Consider the following 16,498-nt stretch of genomic DNA (forward strand, 5'->3'; position numbering starts at 1 on the left):
TGCCAACGTTGTTGTGCGAAGAAAACGAGAAAGCTAGAGGTTGTGAAAGGACATTACATGTCATTCATGCCAATTTGCCTTCCGATTATTTCGCTTCTTTTCTTATTATTTCCCTTTTCGTTTTCTGAGGTGACAAATAACAAGTTTTAAATTACTAAAGAAATATTAGAAACGTGTTTTGCAAAACAAAGTGTATTTGGTATTTGTTTCCATTTATAGGAAACAATAAATGTACTTGCATGCTTTTTCAAAATGATAGAGAGAATCTCTGCATGCGTAGTTATCTTAAGATCTATTAATAGTTCTGCTGATATGGAGCCCCCTCACCCTTACCACTTATCCAGCAAAAGTGGAACATCGATCTATTTCCTTATAGCCAATACACAGAAATGGAGTTGTTGATCATAAAATCTACAAACTGTGCATCAAAAAAGGAGTTGAATTTAAAGGTAAATATTGTGAAAGCTTGGGTTCTAGTCTCTTGGCATAAACCCCCCAGTTGGGTGGGTTAAACTGAATACGGAGACAGTGAGGGTGTTTGGATCAGAGGCTTTCTTTGTTTCCTCGGAAAATAGTTCCTGTAAATCTAACATCCTCCATGAATTTCTTGTTACTTGTTTTGAAGGAGTAACCATGCCGACCAATATGGGCTGCTCCGGTTGGTTTTTCCGACATTGTCTTTGGCAGCTTCTCAACACAGCGGCATCTCTAAGGACTTTCCGGCGCGGTGGTTGTTTAGCAAGAGAAAATCAAGGGTCCTTTTTTGTTGGAGGAACTGGAGAGATGCACGGTGGTTTTGATGTCTGGTGGGCTCAGTCAATGCTTTTTCTTAACCAAAAGGTACCTTCTTTAGATGCTGTTTTCATCTCCTGTTCTTTCTTCTAAGTTGTTGTGTAAATATGCTGTGGTACTTCACCTGGGTTGTTATTGGATTCTTCTGGGTGTTTTTTATTTATTTATTTTTTTATATATATATTCTAAACTTTCTTCTTTTATTCATCTTTGATGGGCTATTGTGGTGCTTAAGGTTTCTTGTTGGCGAATTCTGATAAATTTGTGAATTGGGGTTGCAGAAATTTAAGTTGGTTTTTCATGTCATTATATAATTTTGATGTTCGAATCCTGGATAGTAGGATTCAGAATTAGACTTGTTTATAGCATAAGCTTCATAACATAATTGAAAAGGAACCGACAAAGAAAACTTGTTGAAAGTTTGAGTTTCGGGGTAGTTTTATTTTCTTAGTTCGTTTTGACCTATGAAATCTAGTACTTCAAGAATTCACTAGTTGAGCACTAACACTTTGCTCATGATCTAAGAATTTATGAGCACTTATATGAGCTGGGGTGTTGGGTAATTTCTGGGTTCTGATTTTTAGTTCTATGGTTGATGCTAGTTTAGAAGAATTTCAAGTGGATTGATCCGGTATGAGACTTAAGAATTGGATGAATAAGGGAGTAATTATCATTCGAGGGAGGTTGCAGAAGGTGATGAAGTGTATTTGTTCAGGTGAGCAATTGAAGGTAGATGAAAGGGTTCATATTCGATGGAGTCCTTAGCGACTCGGCACTATTTAGCAAGTGGCTATTCATCCCGAGCTGGTGAGATGGAAACAAAGGTGGACAATAGCAACATTGAAGAAGCAGAGTGTTTTCTTCGTGAGAGTGGTTATCTGAACTAGGAGGTTAGTGATATATTTATTTTGCCTTTTCTGATGTATTTTTGTTTCTGTTATATATAAACTGATATGCACTCATTTTACTATTAGCTGTGGACTACTTTAAAAATTCTAAACATCTCTATCAATTTTCATGGTATACTAAGGGCCTGTTTGGTCATACTATGATATTTTTTATGGCTACATTTGTCACTTTGTATGATCTTCAATGAACAAATTGAGCATTATAATGGGAAAATTTATAGATATGATTTATCCATACATTGTAGTAAATACTTCAACCTGTTTCTGATTGCTCCATTTAAGATATGAATTCAAATAATATGGTAAGACAAAATGAAGTAGGCCATTCAAGTTCATACGAACCAAACAGGCCATGATTTTTTGTTTTACTGTCATTTAGCTGTACACTTGTAAAGTCATTTTGAGGTGGAAGTGGCTCTGACAATGAGAATTCCTTAGTAGGTTTATCCGGTTTTAGATATATTCGCCTTTCTTTCTGGATGGTCATTGTTTATAATTATATTAAGGGCAGTACATTGTGCTACGAGACAGAGGGTGTTTGGATCAGAGGCTTTGTTTGTTTCCTCGGAAAATATTTCATGTGAGTCTAATATCCTCCATGAATTCTTGTTACTTGTTTTAAAGGAGTAACCATGCCAACCATTATGGGCGGCTCCGGTGTCTTTTTCTGACACTGTCTTTGGCAGCTTCTCAACACAGCAGCATCTCTAAGGACTTTCTGGCGCCTTGGTTGTTAGTCCAAGGTTGAGACTGGTGTAAACTAGTGTTTGTGTTTGTGTGTGTGATATGATGTAAGTGAATGTGAATCATGTGTTTTTAACGAATGGTTGTGCAGTTGATTGCATTGACTGTGCTGCTGATGTGGCAGTCGTGAGTGCAGTGAATGATGGAATTAAATCGGCTAGAGACATTGGCCTTAGAAGGCCTTGGGTAATGATCAGCGTCAATGATGCTGAAGATCTTCACTTCCGAAAGGCTGGTATACATGCCTCCTTGCATTGGTTTAATTAGTAGTATCTTATTTTATTAGCACCAGCTACTGCAGAAGCTCATGTAGTATAGTGTGTGCTATCAATTGAATAAGATTTGCAAGTGTTTTTATACCATAGATACAAATTATCGTGTTATTTATGTAAATCAGACTTTGGCTTGATACAGAATTATGACTAATGAATTAGCGAGTTTTTTGGGAGAGTCAATCTTTAATTCAGCTCAATCATGAAGACAATTATTTTCTTGATATAGTTAGACAAGCAAAGCATTAGGGTCAATGAAGCATCTGATGTCATGGTTTTAAAAATTGTGCAGATTAGATGGACCATAGTATATTTTTGGTTAATGCAATACAGTATGAATAAGGGAAAGCCTAATGTATGAGGTTGGAAATTTGGGTAGGTCTTAGGTTACACTGGCCACTTAATAACATGCTCATATATGAATTCTTTTGCAATTTGTTTAAGCTGACTTCTGGCCACTTTAATAGAGTTTGATCTGGAGGATTGTCCACTTGAATGTTCAAGGCCTTGTGAGATTGTTTGTCCTGCTATCACTCAATGAAGGAAACTCTACATTAGAAGTTTTGAATGGTACCAATGCATCTAAATTCTTAAAGGTTTGTGTACTTGATTCATTTTGATTGATTTTTAACTGCACACCCTATTGTTCATCATGGATTACATTTGCCATTTATACTTAACATAATGTGCAGGGTGGAGTTATAACTGGACGCTGTTATGGCTGTGGCCGTTGCTTTCCAGTTTGCCCCTACAGTAATATAAGTGGGTGTTACTTTCCTTCGTCATGCGGCTGATTTTCCTTAACATGGGCTATGTAGCCTCTTTTTTATTTCTTTTTGAAGCCTTCATTAAGATTCCAATCTTAATTACATTTGAAATCATAAACTCGTGTATTCTTCCTCTTCTAGTGTTTTAAATTAGATCTCTTTCATTATTTTCACGTTTAATCTCACAAACTTGTTTAGGGGTGGTTACATATATAAGAGATACTACTGCTACAGCTGATCTTATAAAGAGAAATGGTATTGATGCTGTGGAGATACATACAAGTGGAAGGTACTATTTCATGATTATATTAAACATATTATAATGCAAAATAGATAGTATATAATTTAAATAGATGAGGGGAGAAGGGGTATGGGATCTATTATTTTGTTTTGATTGCATTTGCAATAGAATTTTATCCTCTTTAATGACAAAGGTAAAAGGACTGAAAAATATCTCCTGAAAAGGAGCCTGTGCTAAGTCTAAAACTATACATGTGATTGTAGTTGTCTCACCTCAAATGCTATGAGAAATTAATATACTTCACTGCAATACCTTATAAAGGACAGAACTTTTTCTTTCCCCTCAATTCTTAGGAAATATCTAAATGTGACTATATCTAATTGAGTTTCATCCAAATCTAGGCATTGACGCATTGCATGAACTGAACCCTTCTGTAGGCAGACTGCTTTATTTGAAGAACTTTGGGATGGCTTGGGAGATTCAATTGCACATCTGAGACTAACAGTGTGCGTGTGTGTGAATGTTTGACACTAAGTTGTAAAGCAGTTTCCTGTCGAGTATAGTGAAGATTGTGAATTAATACTTTCTGGCTCCAGGTTAGCTTACCTAATATTGGGGATTCAACCATATCCTCAATGAACACGATGTACTCTATTATGGAACCTAATCTAGCTACCTTGCTTCAATTTATGGCAGGTCTGTCCTCTCTTAACTGAAACCCATCTGAACTGTTTAAATAAGTTTCGAATGATATTATCAATCCAAATTTTACTTTTCCTTTCAAAAAATCCATCTACCTAATATAGTTCATGAAATGAAGTTGGATGGCGACCCCATGAGTAGAGATATTGGACGAGGTGCCACAAGGGAATCAATTGCCTTCGCTGTTTGATTGGCTGCTGTGAAAGACAGGCCTCCTGGTTTGTATCTGGATTCCTATGTTCATAGAGAATGTGTTAAGTTTCAATTTTGCTTTTGGTAAGGTGTCGGTTCTTTACTCCTTCCAAATGGTAGGTTTTCTTCAATTGGAAGGTGGCACCAATGCTCACACAGTTGAAAAAATTAAAGAAAATGGGACTTTTTCAAACAACATCCATTACTTGTAATTTTTTCACCCTTCAAACCCCCCCCCCCATTTATCTGTCTTTCTGAATTTGCAAAATAGGAAAATAGTAGCAGAATCAAAATGTCAGATATGTCAACAGGAGGATGAAACAATGCTTCATGCACTAAGGTCTTGCCCTTTAGCTAGAAATGTTTGGGCTTTGGTGAGAGACAAAATACAAAAATGGCCTAATGACATAGTCACTAACCTTTTTGGTCTGTTTAATAGAGCTTGCATGGAGTGCAATATTGAAGAAGCTGAAATATGCACTACAAAAAAAAAAAAAAAAAATGCCTATTAGCGACCAAGAAATTAAGAAATTTTGACGGACCCAAAAAGCTCTCTCAAAAAATCTTATTTGTGATAGCAAAATAAAGCCCTCGCAAATACTTGGTAAAATGTGAAATATTTGTGACTAACAAGAAAAGTTGTCGCAATTATGTGTTATAGCCATCACAAATACTAATATTTTGGAGGGAAATTTTCCCTCCATCTTATTTGCGAGGGACAATTAAAAATCTCTCGCAAAAAGTGTATTATTTGTGATGGTTAAAAAAAAACCATCATTAATACTAAATTATTTGCGAGGGCTAGGATCGGATTTCACAAATAATCATTAAAGTGTCAAAAATTTTGGAGGGAAATGTTCCCATCAAATTATTTCCGAGGGACAATAAAAATCCCTTGCAAAAAGTTTATTTTTTGTGTGGGTTAAAAATATGCCCTTACTAACACTAAATTATTTGTAAGGGCTAGGATCAACCTTCACAAATAATCATTAAAATGTCAAAATTTTTGGAGGCAAATGTTCCCACCAAATTATTTCTGAGGGACAATAAAAATCTCTTGAAAAAAGTTTATTTTTTGTGTGGGTTAAAAATATGCCCTTACTAACACTAAATTATTTACAAGGGCCACAATTGACCTTCGCAAAAAATCATTAAAATATTAATTTTTTTTGGAGATAAAAGTTATTCTAAAATTCAAAGAAAAATAAAAAGAAACTTATAAACATATAACACTTTGTATTCTTTAGATGAACCTTTTGTTTACAGTCTAAAAAAAAACTTTTATATACATCTTATATAATAAAGGTTTGTCCTTATTTTCTAAATAATTGTACCCATAAAAAAATGATAACACTTTCAACTTCAAAATGATAGCCTAAAATTCAAGAATTTCAGCTTTTTGTACTCTCTCTCTCTCTCTCAAAAGTGAATAAAAATTTCTTCTAATTAAAATAATGCATAAAAGATGAGTTTATAGATCAAATGGTAAATTACATTTGATTGGCATGAAAATTGGCATGTATGTTAAGAACATATAGAACATGTAATCCAATAGTTGGATTTTCAAAATATGAATTCAATAATAAGTTATTGGGTGATGTATCATTTTTTAGAGTTACATCATGTGTAACTTGAACCCAAACTCTATATTTCTTAATTCGATGTGAATTTTGATAAATCCACCGTTAGATTACATTATCTTCATATATTGTTCATGCTTATAAAATTTCAAGGTGATCAAATATTAATTCTCATGTCATCAATCATATGTTTAAATTCAAGCTTTTATAGTTTAAAATAATGTATAAAAGATGAGTTTATTGATCAAACAGTAAATTACATCCGATTGGCATGAAAATTGGCATGCATGTTAAGAACATATAGAGCATGAAATCCAATAGTTGAATTTTCAAAATATGAATTCAATAATAAGTTATTGGGTGGTGTACCATTTTTTAAAATTACGTTAGGTGTAACTCAAACCCAACCTTATATTTCTTAATTTGATGTGAATTTTGACAAGTCTACCGTCAGATTACATTATCTTCATATATTTTTCATACTTACAAAATTTCAAGGTGATTAAAGATTAATAGTCATGTCATTAATTAATTGTCTAAATTCAAGTTTTAGTAGTTTAAAATAATGCATAAAATATGAGTTTATAGATCAAATGGTAAATTACATCCGATTGGAATGAAAATTGGCATGTATGTTAAGCCTATATAGAACATGTAATCCAACAGTTGTATTTCCAAAATATGGATTCAATAATAAATTATTGGGTGGTGTAACATTTTTTAGAGTTACGTCAAGTGTAACTCGAACCCAACTCTATATTTCTTAATTCAATATGAATTTTGACAAATCTACCATTAGATTACATTATTTTCATATATTTTTCATACTTACAAAATTTCAAGGTGATCAAAGATTAATTGTCACGTCATTAATCAATTGTTTAAATTCAAGTTTTTGTAGTTTAAAATAATGCATAAAATATGAGTTTAAATATCAAATGGTAAATTACATCCAATTGGCATACATGTTAAGAACATATAGAATACATAATCCAACGGTTAGATTTTTAAAATATGAATTTAATAATAAGTTATTAGGTGGTGTAACATTTTTTAGAGTTATATCGGGTGTAACTTGAACCTAACCTTATATTTCTTAATTCGATGTGAATTCTGACCATCTAATTGGTCTTAAATTTTACCAACACTAATATGTCATCATACTCTTCAATTCTAATGATCAAGATTTGAATATGAATTTCACCAAATCCAGTAGTATCGGGACCATCTATTAAGTTTGATCGGGTTTGACCAATTTTGACTAAACTTTGACTACGCCTTTCTATAAATCCAACCGTTTAATTGTGACCATAATTTACCAAAATGAACCTTTCATTACACTCTTCAAATCCAATGGTTAGATTTCAAATCTAAGAATGACACGTGATGGACATGTGTTGTGTACCTATATGGCTATATATATTCTCCCAATCTGATCATCCAATTGGTCTCAAATTTTACCAACATCAATATGTCATCATACTCTTCAATCCTAATGATCAAGATTTGAATATGAATGTCATCAAATCCAATGGTATCGGGACCATTTATTAAGTTTGATCGAGTTTAACCAACTTTGACTAAACTTTGACCACGCATTTCTCTAAATCAAATCGTTTGATTGTGACCATAATTTACTAGAATTAACCTTTCATTATACTCTCCAAATCTAATAGTTAGATTTCAAATCTAAGTATAACGCATGATAGACATGTGCCGTATACTTGTGTGGTTATGTTTACTCAATTTGACTATCCAATTGGTCTCAAATTTCACCAACACCAGTATGTCACCATACTCTTCAATCCTATTGATCAAGATTTGAATATGAATTTCACCAAGAGTGGTCTCGGGACCATCTATTAAGTTTGACTGGGTTTGACCAACTTTGACTAAACTTTGACCGCATCTTTCTCTAAATCTAACCATTTGATTGCTATTGATCTAAGAATATGAGTTATATATTTTGAAGAACACAAAGAACATAAACATTTTCTTCCAAAAAATTAATAATAATGAAAGGAGTGAAAAATTAATTTAATTATCTTATTTTATTTTTTAAAATTTTAGAAATTGATTTTTTTAATTTTTATGTGATTTATTATTTATTTAAATGTTGATGTGAAATTTTTACTAGTCTATAGCAATATTTTTATAACCCGTTGCAATAGTTATTAGACAAAACATTTTTTTTTTATCCTAAAATTTAAATTTTCCCAATTTTTTTTTATCCTTCACACAATTTCTCACACGCATAAACTTTTTTTTCCCAAAATATTCATTCGAAGCTCTTGCTCCTTTGACTTGTACATCGCCATGGCCTTTAGATCCTTCAATTTGTACTCCCTAAAATTCATTATTTTATTACTTAAGCTTTATTATTATTATTATTAAAGAAAACTCTAATTATATAGCCTTATCAACAAAAAAAAAAAAAAAAAAAAAAAAAAAAAAAAAAAAAAAAAAAAAAAAAAAAAAAAAAGAAACTCAATAGGACAAGCTCTCCCCCCAGATTTTTTCTTCCCGCAAAAATTTTCCCCAATTTTTCATTTCCCCACTTTTTTTTTTTTTTTTTTTTGTTCTTTTGTTGATTCAGCGTGATTCTCTTCCTTCTTTCTTTTCATTTTCCACTTCTCTCTCCCCTCACACCTCTTCTCTCCCCTCACGCCACCACCCCTAGCCATTGATCTACTCTCTCTTCCATCACGCCGGAGTCACAATCCCCAGCCACCACCAACTTGTAAAGCCCCTCACAGCCCATTGATTTCAGGTTGTTCAGGTAAGTGGAAAAACAGCATTGTCATCTTCTCTAAAACATACCCTAATACTTTTCATTTCAACTTTTATTTATTCTCATCATCATTATCAACTATAAATTACTGTAGATTTATTATGTTGTTCTTTTATTTTATTTTCTTATTCTTATCAATGCCATAACATACAGAGTTTAACAATATTATCTTTTCTTGTTTGATGTTTCAAGTGCCCACATGTTGTTTGTCAAACAACACTGGAAGCGATCATTCCTCTACAGGAAATAGTTTTTCAAGTTTAAAACCGGACAGGTTTTTATTGCTATAGGTATTTACTGCAAATCTGTAGCATCAATTGCTTTCATTTCTCTTCTTCTTCTTCTTCCTTTTTTTTTGTTAATTTAATATATATATTCTCTCAAATGTACTTATCAAAAAAAAAAAATCTCAAATGAGGAGAAGTTCCAAAATTTCAAGCTGATTCTAGCATTGCAATAGTTGTCATTTCTGCATATAGCCTAATTTCTCTTGTAAGTGGCAATCAATGGGAGCTTTTCAGAAACAAATGTATGGGGGAGCTACCTCATCCATTGCTTAATATGACATAGTATTTTGGGTCAACTTTAAAAAAATAAAAAATCATAGGTTTGCGTATGTGGTTCTATAAAAAAAGGAGGTGACTTTTGCAAAAAAGGTTGCAGAAGTGCAAAATCATCACTTGTAATTTATTAATGGTTAAGTAATTACCTTTATTTTAGATTAGCTATAACCCAATGCTTTTCTAGGTGGAATATTATTGAAGTCCAGTTAACTTGAAGAGCATAGCTCAAATCAGTACTCCCGATGCAAGTTCTCTCTTGGTTCAGCCATATGACAAATCCATGTATTCTATAAACTAAAGGACATAAAATGGTTGTTGAGGAAGATCGAAACATTCTCCATTTAATTTTATGTGATAAATACATGTATACTAGTAAGTAAGAACAAAGACTAAAATTTTCTCTGATTCTCGTAAATTAATATGCTAGTGAATCTTCCATAAATTTTTGACAGCCAAAGGTGATCCAATTGTCCAATTATTTTGAGTTATAGAGCATTGACATCTTGCATTGCAGGACTGGCCCATGAAATCTTTCATATGATCTCTCTTTGACAATCTATTTTACTTTTTGATATGTTATGTTTGTCAGCTTAAAGGCTATAGAGAAGGCCATAGTGGGCTCTGATCTTGGTATGACTCCAAAAAACGATGGAGAAGTGATAAGATTGACTCTCCCTCAACTTACATCATAAAGGAGGAAGGTATAGTCTGTTTGCTTTGATCCCTTTGCATGTAATTCTATGTCTTTTTATACCATAGGCCCATAAGTCTATTTTCTATATCCAATTAATATGAAATCTCAGCTGAAATATTACTTTTACCTCTTTGTTCTTCTGATTTTTCCTGGATGTTGGTGCTATACTGCAGTCAATTCATTCTATCTTGTGTTGCCCCTTGGAGCTCAATATCCTTACTGTCTCACCTGCACGACATTTTTGCATCTAACATATAATGTTCTCTTTGCATGTACATTAACTTCAAGTACCATACTTTGAAATGAGTTAGATGATTGAATTATATTTAGACTTTCTGTACTTTGTCATGAGTCATGACTTGAGCTTTATGTTAGTTGTTTGGAATTAATCACATGAGGCCTGCTCTACTGTTCTGCTTCAAAGGTTTAGTTCTTCTAAAACTTTTCTCGGTTTAGCACTTGTTTTGTGATATGTTTATGTATCCTTAATAATTATTTATAATGAATTTACATGCAAAAAATGCTTTTTATTCTTGAAAATAATGGTGGTTAGTAGTAATTGATGAAAGAAATTCTACTTTCTGTAATTTGATATAAATTAAAATATATATGTATATATATATATATATATATATATAGACACATTTCTTTTTGAAGATGTACACTATGAAGTGAAGTTCCTTAAAGCATGCTTACAAAGAACTTCCACTTCTTCTTTTTTTCTTTTCTTTTTATTAATTTATTTTATTTTAATCATTGCAGGAATTCTTAAAAATAGTAGCTAAACTGGCTGAAGAAGGGAAGGTACAGTGGGGTTGAGAAGAATATGTTAAAAATGCAAAAAGAGTGTCACCTAAGTGACACTATTTTTTGGGGTTGAGAAGTCAGACATAATTGGCCTGTAACATTTTTTTTGGGTTTGTAACTTTCTTGAAACACATGGGAATTCATCCAATGTCTGTATTTGACATGGCACTGTACACTTTACCAAAGTGCACATATTCTAAAAATGTATATGTTTATTAATCTTTGGTTATAGACCAATACATAGGCTATGTTAAAGTCACTAAATTTGTCCTCTTGAATACCACCTTCCCCTAAACTGTTTATAGGTGGCATTGAGGAACATAAGAAGAGATGCTTTAAAAGCCTGTGAAAAACTTGAGAAGGTTTGAATCCCTTAATCCCCTGCCCTGCTTTTTTCACTCTCCAGTAATTGCTTTTTTTAGTCCAACCCCCACTCTCTTCTTTAAAAGTCCTTTGCTTTACTTTGCTTTACTTTTCATGCAGGAGAAAAAGCTCTCTGAAGACATTGCGAAGGACTTGTCAAGTGATTTGTAGGTAACTTGATGCTTTTGAAACTTCACAAACATGGGATCAACTGTATGGAGCTTCCCCTCATTTAGCATACACAGGGACTTGATCTAGATAGGCTTTCTTTTGTATTAAATAGTAAGATCACATGCTTTTTGTATGGAGCTTCCCCTCATTCATAGGAAGGCTAGTATAGATCTTGTCATAATTCTAGTTGTTTAAGTTTAAAACAAGGTTTAATTTCAGGATTTCTTTGTAGATTCTATATTTTAAAGTTTGAACTTATATGAATTTTTATCTTTCAATTGATCAATTTTTAGTAATTATTGTACTATCGAAACATGATAGTTAAAAAAAATTATATAAAATAATTAAAAATAAATAAATAATAAAATATTTCAAAAATTATATAAAATATTATCACCGATGACATAAAAATTTGGTCATAAATAATTTTATAATGACGACAAAGTCCCTCGCAATTTATAGAACAACAATGTCACTTAACACATTGCAAAAACATTTTAAGCGATAGCTAAATGTTGTCACTATTATTCCTAACTAATTACGAGGGGTTAAAAGCCCTCACAAATAAATTTTAGTGATGGCATTATTTGTCTCTAAAAAGTATGTCGTTAATTTGAAATTCGCAAAAAACTAATTGCGAGGGTATAAAGGTCTTCACAAATAGTTGTTAACAACGACTACTCGCCCTCGCTAAAAATAAGTCGTCGACTTTTTTCGCCGTTTGGTAATATATTTGCGAAGGCGAATTTGTTCAGTAACGACAGTAAATTGCCCTCGTAAATTATCTATTTGCGAAGGCATGGTTGCAAAATCTCTTTTAGTAAGAACAGCAAATACGATGGCCTTCGAGGGTCACATGCCCTAACTAATAGTCTTTTGCGACGATATTTGAATTTTTGCGAGGGCATTTTAGCCTCGCTAGTAGACTCTTTTCTTGTAGTGATGGGCTATGTTATATGAGCCATATATTTGGAACGCTAAGAATAAATATTATTTTGAGAATACCTAACTTCATCCCCAGAAATTATTGGATATGGCTCAAATCCCATTGCAAGATCATAAGAAAGCAAACAGAATTTCTCTGCCCATGTCCAGCAGCAGCTGATTGTCTTTGGAAGTCAAAGAAATCAGCCCATATTAGCATCTATTTTGACTAGTTGATTTTCATATTCTGTGCTGATGCTGCTGTAGTTACAATTGACTGTATTTGTCTCATACGTACTTCCTTTTTTCCGGCCTGTATACTGTTTCTTATCATTAATAAAATTTTCTATCTTTTATCTCAAAAAAAATCCATTTAGGTAATAGACCCTTGAATCACTTTAACACTTGATTTGGTGGGGTGTGCCTAGCCCAATGGCTACACTCAAGAACTCTAGCAGCAAGCTACTATGGTGAGTCCTTCCCCATGATAAATTAATTTAATGTCAACTTTCTCAGGGAAATTCCTAAACAATTGAAACCATAATAATTTAGAGGGAAAAGTCTAGGAATATAAAAATTTTCACAACTTATTGTCACAATTACGACACGGTAGTGTGTAATTAATTGGTGAGTAAAATATGGTGGGTCCATGTGTAAGTGATAGTTAACCACTTACTGTCTGTTATGTCAGAATTGTAGCAAAAAAGTTTTGAAATAATTTATGGTACTAGAACCAGGGACAGAACTACTCAAGGGCTGGGGGGGCATGCCCCCCCCACCCCCCCCAACCTTTGAAAAAAAAAATACTAGTATGTATATTAACAAAAAGAATTTTAATTATGGCTCTTAAATTTATATATTTGGCCCCTCCCCAAAAAATTTACAAACTAAACCAAGAAATCCAACAAATAGATAAGAAGAAAAATCTATAAAAAAAATTGCACATATCCAAATAATAAGAAAAATCTTTGGACAAATCATAAATCTGGTCTAAGCAAAAACAATAACAACAAATCAATTACAAATCCTAGCAAAAAAAATCACAAAAACCCAATAACCTTTATTCAATTCCCCCCTCTCACTTGAGAGCTTTATGCCCCTCTCAAATGACTCCACCCTCATAGCCATAAAGGCAACTCCTATGCCACATATTGATCCCTTCATCCACACATTAGTTAGACTTTGAAAATATTAAGACGTGCCAATTAACTTGCAAAATTCTTGATTATAAAATCCTATTGTTAAATTTTTTTTTTCAAAAGAAAAAATACAAATAAGAATTAATAAAATTAATGCTAATAATGCTACTTTGTCAACCTCTAGTATTGATATTCCAATTTTTTAAATTTTTTGAACAAAGAACTTCGCCTCCTAAGTTTGAATGCTGGTTCCGTCCTTGACTAGAACTATTCAGCTTAGAGATACCCAAGTTCATTTAGAAATTCAACTTGACCCGCGATATTTTAAAACAAAATAGGTATTCAAGGCTATCTTTTAATATCCACAACAAATTAATAATTGGAGAGTAGGAAAACAAAAGGACTACGTAAATATAAATACGCCTTCAATATAAACTTTGTCGATAACCATTTTACTAGTAAATACCACTTTACCTCTTGAATTCACAATAAGTTATCATCCACTCGCTCACCAGACATAGCCAACTAGATAGAACCAAATTGACCAAATTAGATTCCGATTAATATGCTATAATTCTTTTTATTTTATTTTTTATTATAGTCTTACAAGTATGTCGACTGAGAGGTCTATTGGAATTTTGGAAACTGACCAGGATAAGCGTGAAATACCTACCACATGCAAATGCTTTTTGGGTATTGCAAGAGCAAGACAATCAACCAAAATCTTATAGTTTCACCACCTTAACCTATATATGATTGAACGACACTTTATTGCTTGCCATCCTGGACCGTCATGTCAACCTCCAACTTAATTGAAATCAACTTGGTCATGAGATGTACGCATCCCAGCACATATTCCTTCACTCTGCCTCACATGTATTCTTGTGCGTGGAAAGAAAGCAAGTTGGTGATGTAGTCATCAATGCCCATTTCTAAGAGAGAGACAGATGGTTGAACAAGTGGAGGAACGGGCAAGAGAGTAAAGGATGGGTTACATAGTTGGGATTTTGGGCTTAACTACTAAATTGCCCTTCACATGCATCTCCATTGAGGTGTCGAAGGTTAATTGCTTCGAGTGCTAGCCTAATTTTTGGATTTCTTTCTCGGGCGGTGTTTTTTTCACGCAGTGTGTTACTGTTACACAACTCTTATCAACGATCCCCGACCTTCTGAGGTGTGAAGGAATTAATTTTTTCCTCTTTGTTACCTTGTTTTGAGATTATTCCAATTTTTTACTATCTAAAAAATAACTAAAGAATATGGCATTTGATTTGTTTTAAGAGCATATGAATATGTACAATCTACCATAGAGAATGACATGTGAGGTGGATGGACATGTGAACATGTACAATTTATCTAAAAAATGGCATATATAATGGTTGGAGACATAAACATGTAAGTAAATACAAATTACCCTAGAAAATGACATATAAAATGCATGCATGTAAGTATGTACAATTAATTTATTCTTGCGTGTGCACATTAAAAGGGATATGAGTCAAGTATATCTTATCTCACCTTTTTTTTAAAGTGACAAGGAAATTTTAAACTAACCTCCAAATAAACACTCATGTAAAATAAATATCAAAGATAAAAAGGTTAGTTTTAGGGGAAGGGGACATGTTGGCTTGATTATTATGGTCAATGTGCTCAGTTGTTTTAAGCCATTGAGCAAACATCATTTGCAAACCATCATTTTTTAAAAGGATTTTAGTGTAAAACTTTTGATTTTTTTTGGAAGAAAGATTTTTATATGGAAATTTGGATTTTTATTGAAAATCTCATATGTTTTGAGGAAAAGTTTCCTTAGGAGTTTTTAAAGAAAATTTCATAAGTTTTTGGTGGAAAAATTCCTTAAGAGATTTTTTTAATGAAAATCTAATGAGTTTTTGCTAAGGAAAGGATTTTCTTTGGAATTTTTTTTAAATGAAAAAGGTTCCATGCGTTTTTTGGAAAAGGCTTTCCAAGGAAAAGGATTTGTGAAGAACCTGCATTTCTTTAGAAAAACAAATTTTATAAAAAATTTTATGAGTATTTTTGTGAAGAGGTTTTCCTAGGAAAATGATTAGTGAAAATTCTCATGGTTTTATTTGGAAAAAAAAAATTGAGTCATTCAAAGATGCTTAGATAAAGCCATTTTATTGTAAAACAATAGATCTAGGTTACTAACTAAAGAGTTAGCATGTAGATCCATGTTTGGAAGGAAGGAAAATAACAAAATAGAGACACACATATCCATATGAACATAAACAATGAATCTCCAACAACCAAATTAATCACATATCATTAACAAGAACATGTTGGGAATTATAAATGTTTAATCATAATCAAAGATGGGTCTAAGTAAAATTCATGGTCATGTTCATAAGATCATAGCATCAAAGGTAAATTGACATCAAAGTAAAACATAACATGCAAATCAAGAAGTAAAACACATAGTCAAATCAAGCATGTAGATCTTGTTTCTCCAAAAAAAAAAAAAAGCATGTAGATCCTGGTTTATCAAAAAAGGATAAAGATGTGGTCATGTATAAATGCAAGCATGTGAATACATAGTGATAGACCACAAACTGAATGACCCCTTGTGATAGAAATTAATTAATTAATTAGCCAAGTTATTAATTAATCAATTTATCATGCAAAGCGTGGTAGCACAAACAAATCACCAATAAACTAAATATGTAGTGGAAAATAAATAACATGGTGATTTGTTTACGAATGAGGAAAACCTAATGGCAAAAACCCCACCGAGTGATTTTTAGGTCACCACTCTCGAAACTCCACTATTATCACAACAAGCGATTACAAGTAAAGGAATCCAAGTACCTTATCAACCTACAGTTGAACC

General features: G+C 32.6%; 1 protein-coding gene and 1 long non-coding RNA gene across 14 annotated transcripts; both read left to right on the plus strand.

The window, feature by feature from the left end:
- The first annotated feature begins 357 nt into the window (after positions 1-357).
- On the plus strand, positions 358-4,806 carry LOC115950522. Of its 10 annotated transcripts, none has more exons than XR_004083056.1 (11): positions 358-449; positions 626-840; positions 1,395-1,682; positions 2,387-2,491; positions 2,581-2,679; positions 3,184-3,312; positions 3,409-3,478; positions 3,682-3,772; positions 4,162-4,230; positions 4,321-4,420; positions 4,545-4,806. XR_004083056.1 is itself a non-coding variant. In XM_031067711.1 (7 exons), exons 2-7 carry the CDS (start codon positions 634-636, stop codon positions 4,361-4,363), a joined length of 609 nt encoding a protein of 202 aa, XP_030923571.1. In that variant the 5' UTR covers positions 358-449; positions 626-633; the 3' UTR covers positions 4,364-4,806. The 10 variants fall into 10 exon arrangements, 1 of the variants encoding a protein (XP_030923571.1); XR_004083063.1 differs by having other exon boundaries at positions 2,387-2,443; positions 2,536-2,679; XR_004083057.1 differs by lacking the exon at positions 2,387-2,491 and having other exon boundaries at positions 2,569-2,679.
- A 3,993-nt stretch (positions 4,807-8,799) lies between these two features.
- Positions 8,800-11,857, plus strand: LOC115950946. Of its 4 annotated transcripts, none has more exons than XR_004083156.1 (5): positions 8,800-9,279; positions 10,142-10,253; positions 11,009-11,050; positions 11,359-11,415; positions 11,537-11,857. It is a non-coding gene; the product is annotated as an uncharacterized LOC115950946 (long non-coding RNA). The 4 variants fall into 4 exon arrangements; XR_004083154.1 differs by having other exon boundaries at positions 8,800-8,977; positions 9,182-9,279; positions 11,009-11,415; XR_004083153.1 differs by having other exon boundaries at positions 11,009-11,415.
- Positions 11,858-16,498: the final 4,641 nt, after the last annotated feature.

Source organism: Quercus lobata, chromosome 6 (genome assembly GCF_001633185.2).
Source record: "Quercus lobata isolate SW786 chromosome 6, ValleyOak3.0 Primary Assembly, whole genome shotgun sequence".
Lineage (NCBI taxonomy): Eukaryota > Viridiplantae > Streptophyta > Magnoliopsida > Fagales > Fagaceae > Quercus > Quercus lobata.

What these genes read in the sequence shown, in the direction of transcription:
- LOC115950522 (XM_031067711.1), top strand. Translation starts at nt 634, where the DNA reads ATGCCGACCAATATGGGCTGCTCCGGTTGGTTTTTCCGACATTGTCTT. An exon ending in ATGCATCTAAATTCTTAAAG is followed by an intron (nt 3,313 to 3,408) that starts GTTTGTGTACTT and finishes CATAATGTGCAG; the next exon opens with GGTGGAGTTATAACTGGACG. An exon ending in GCACATCTGAGACTAACAGT is followed by an intron (nt 4,231 to 4,320) that starts GTGCGTGTGTGT and finishes TTCTGGCTCCAG; the next exon opens with GTTAGCTTACCTAATATTGG.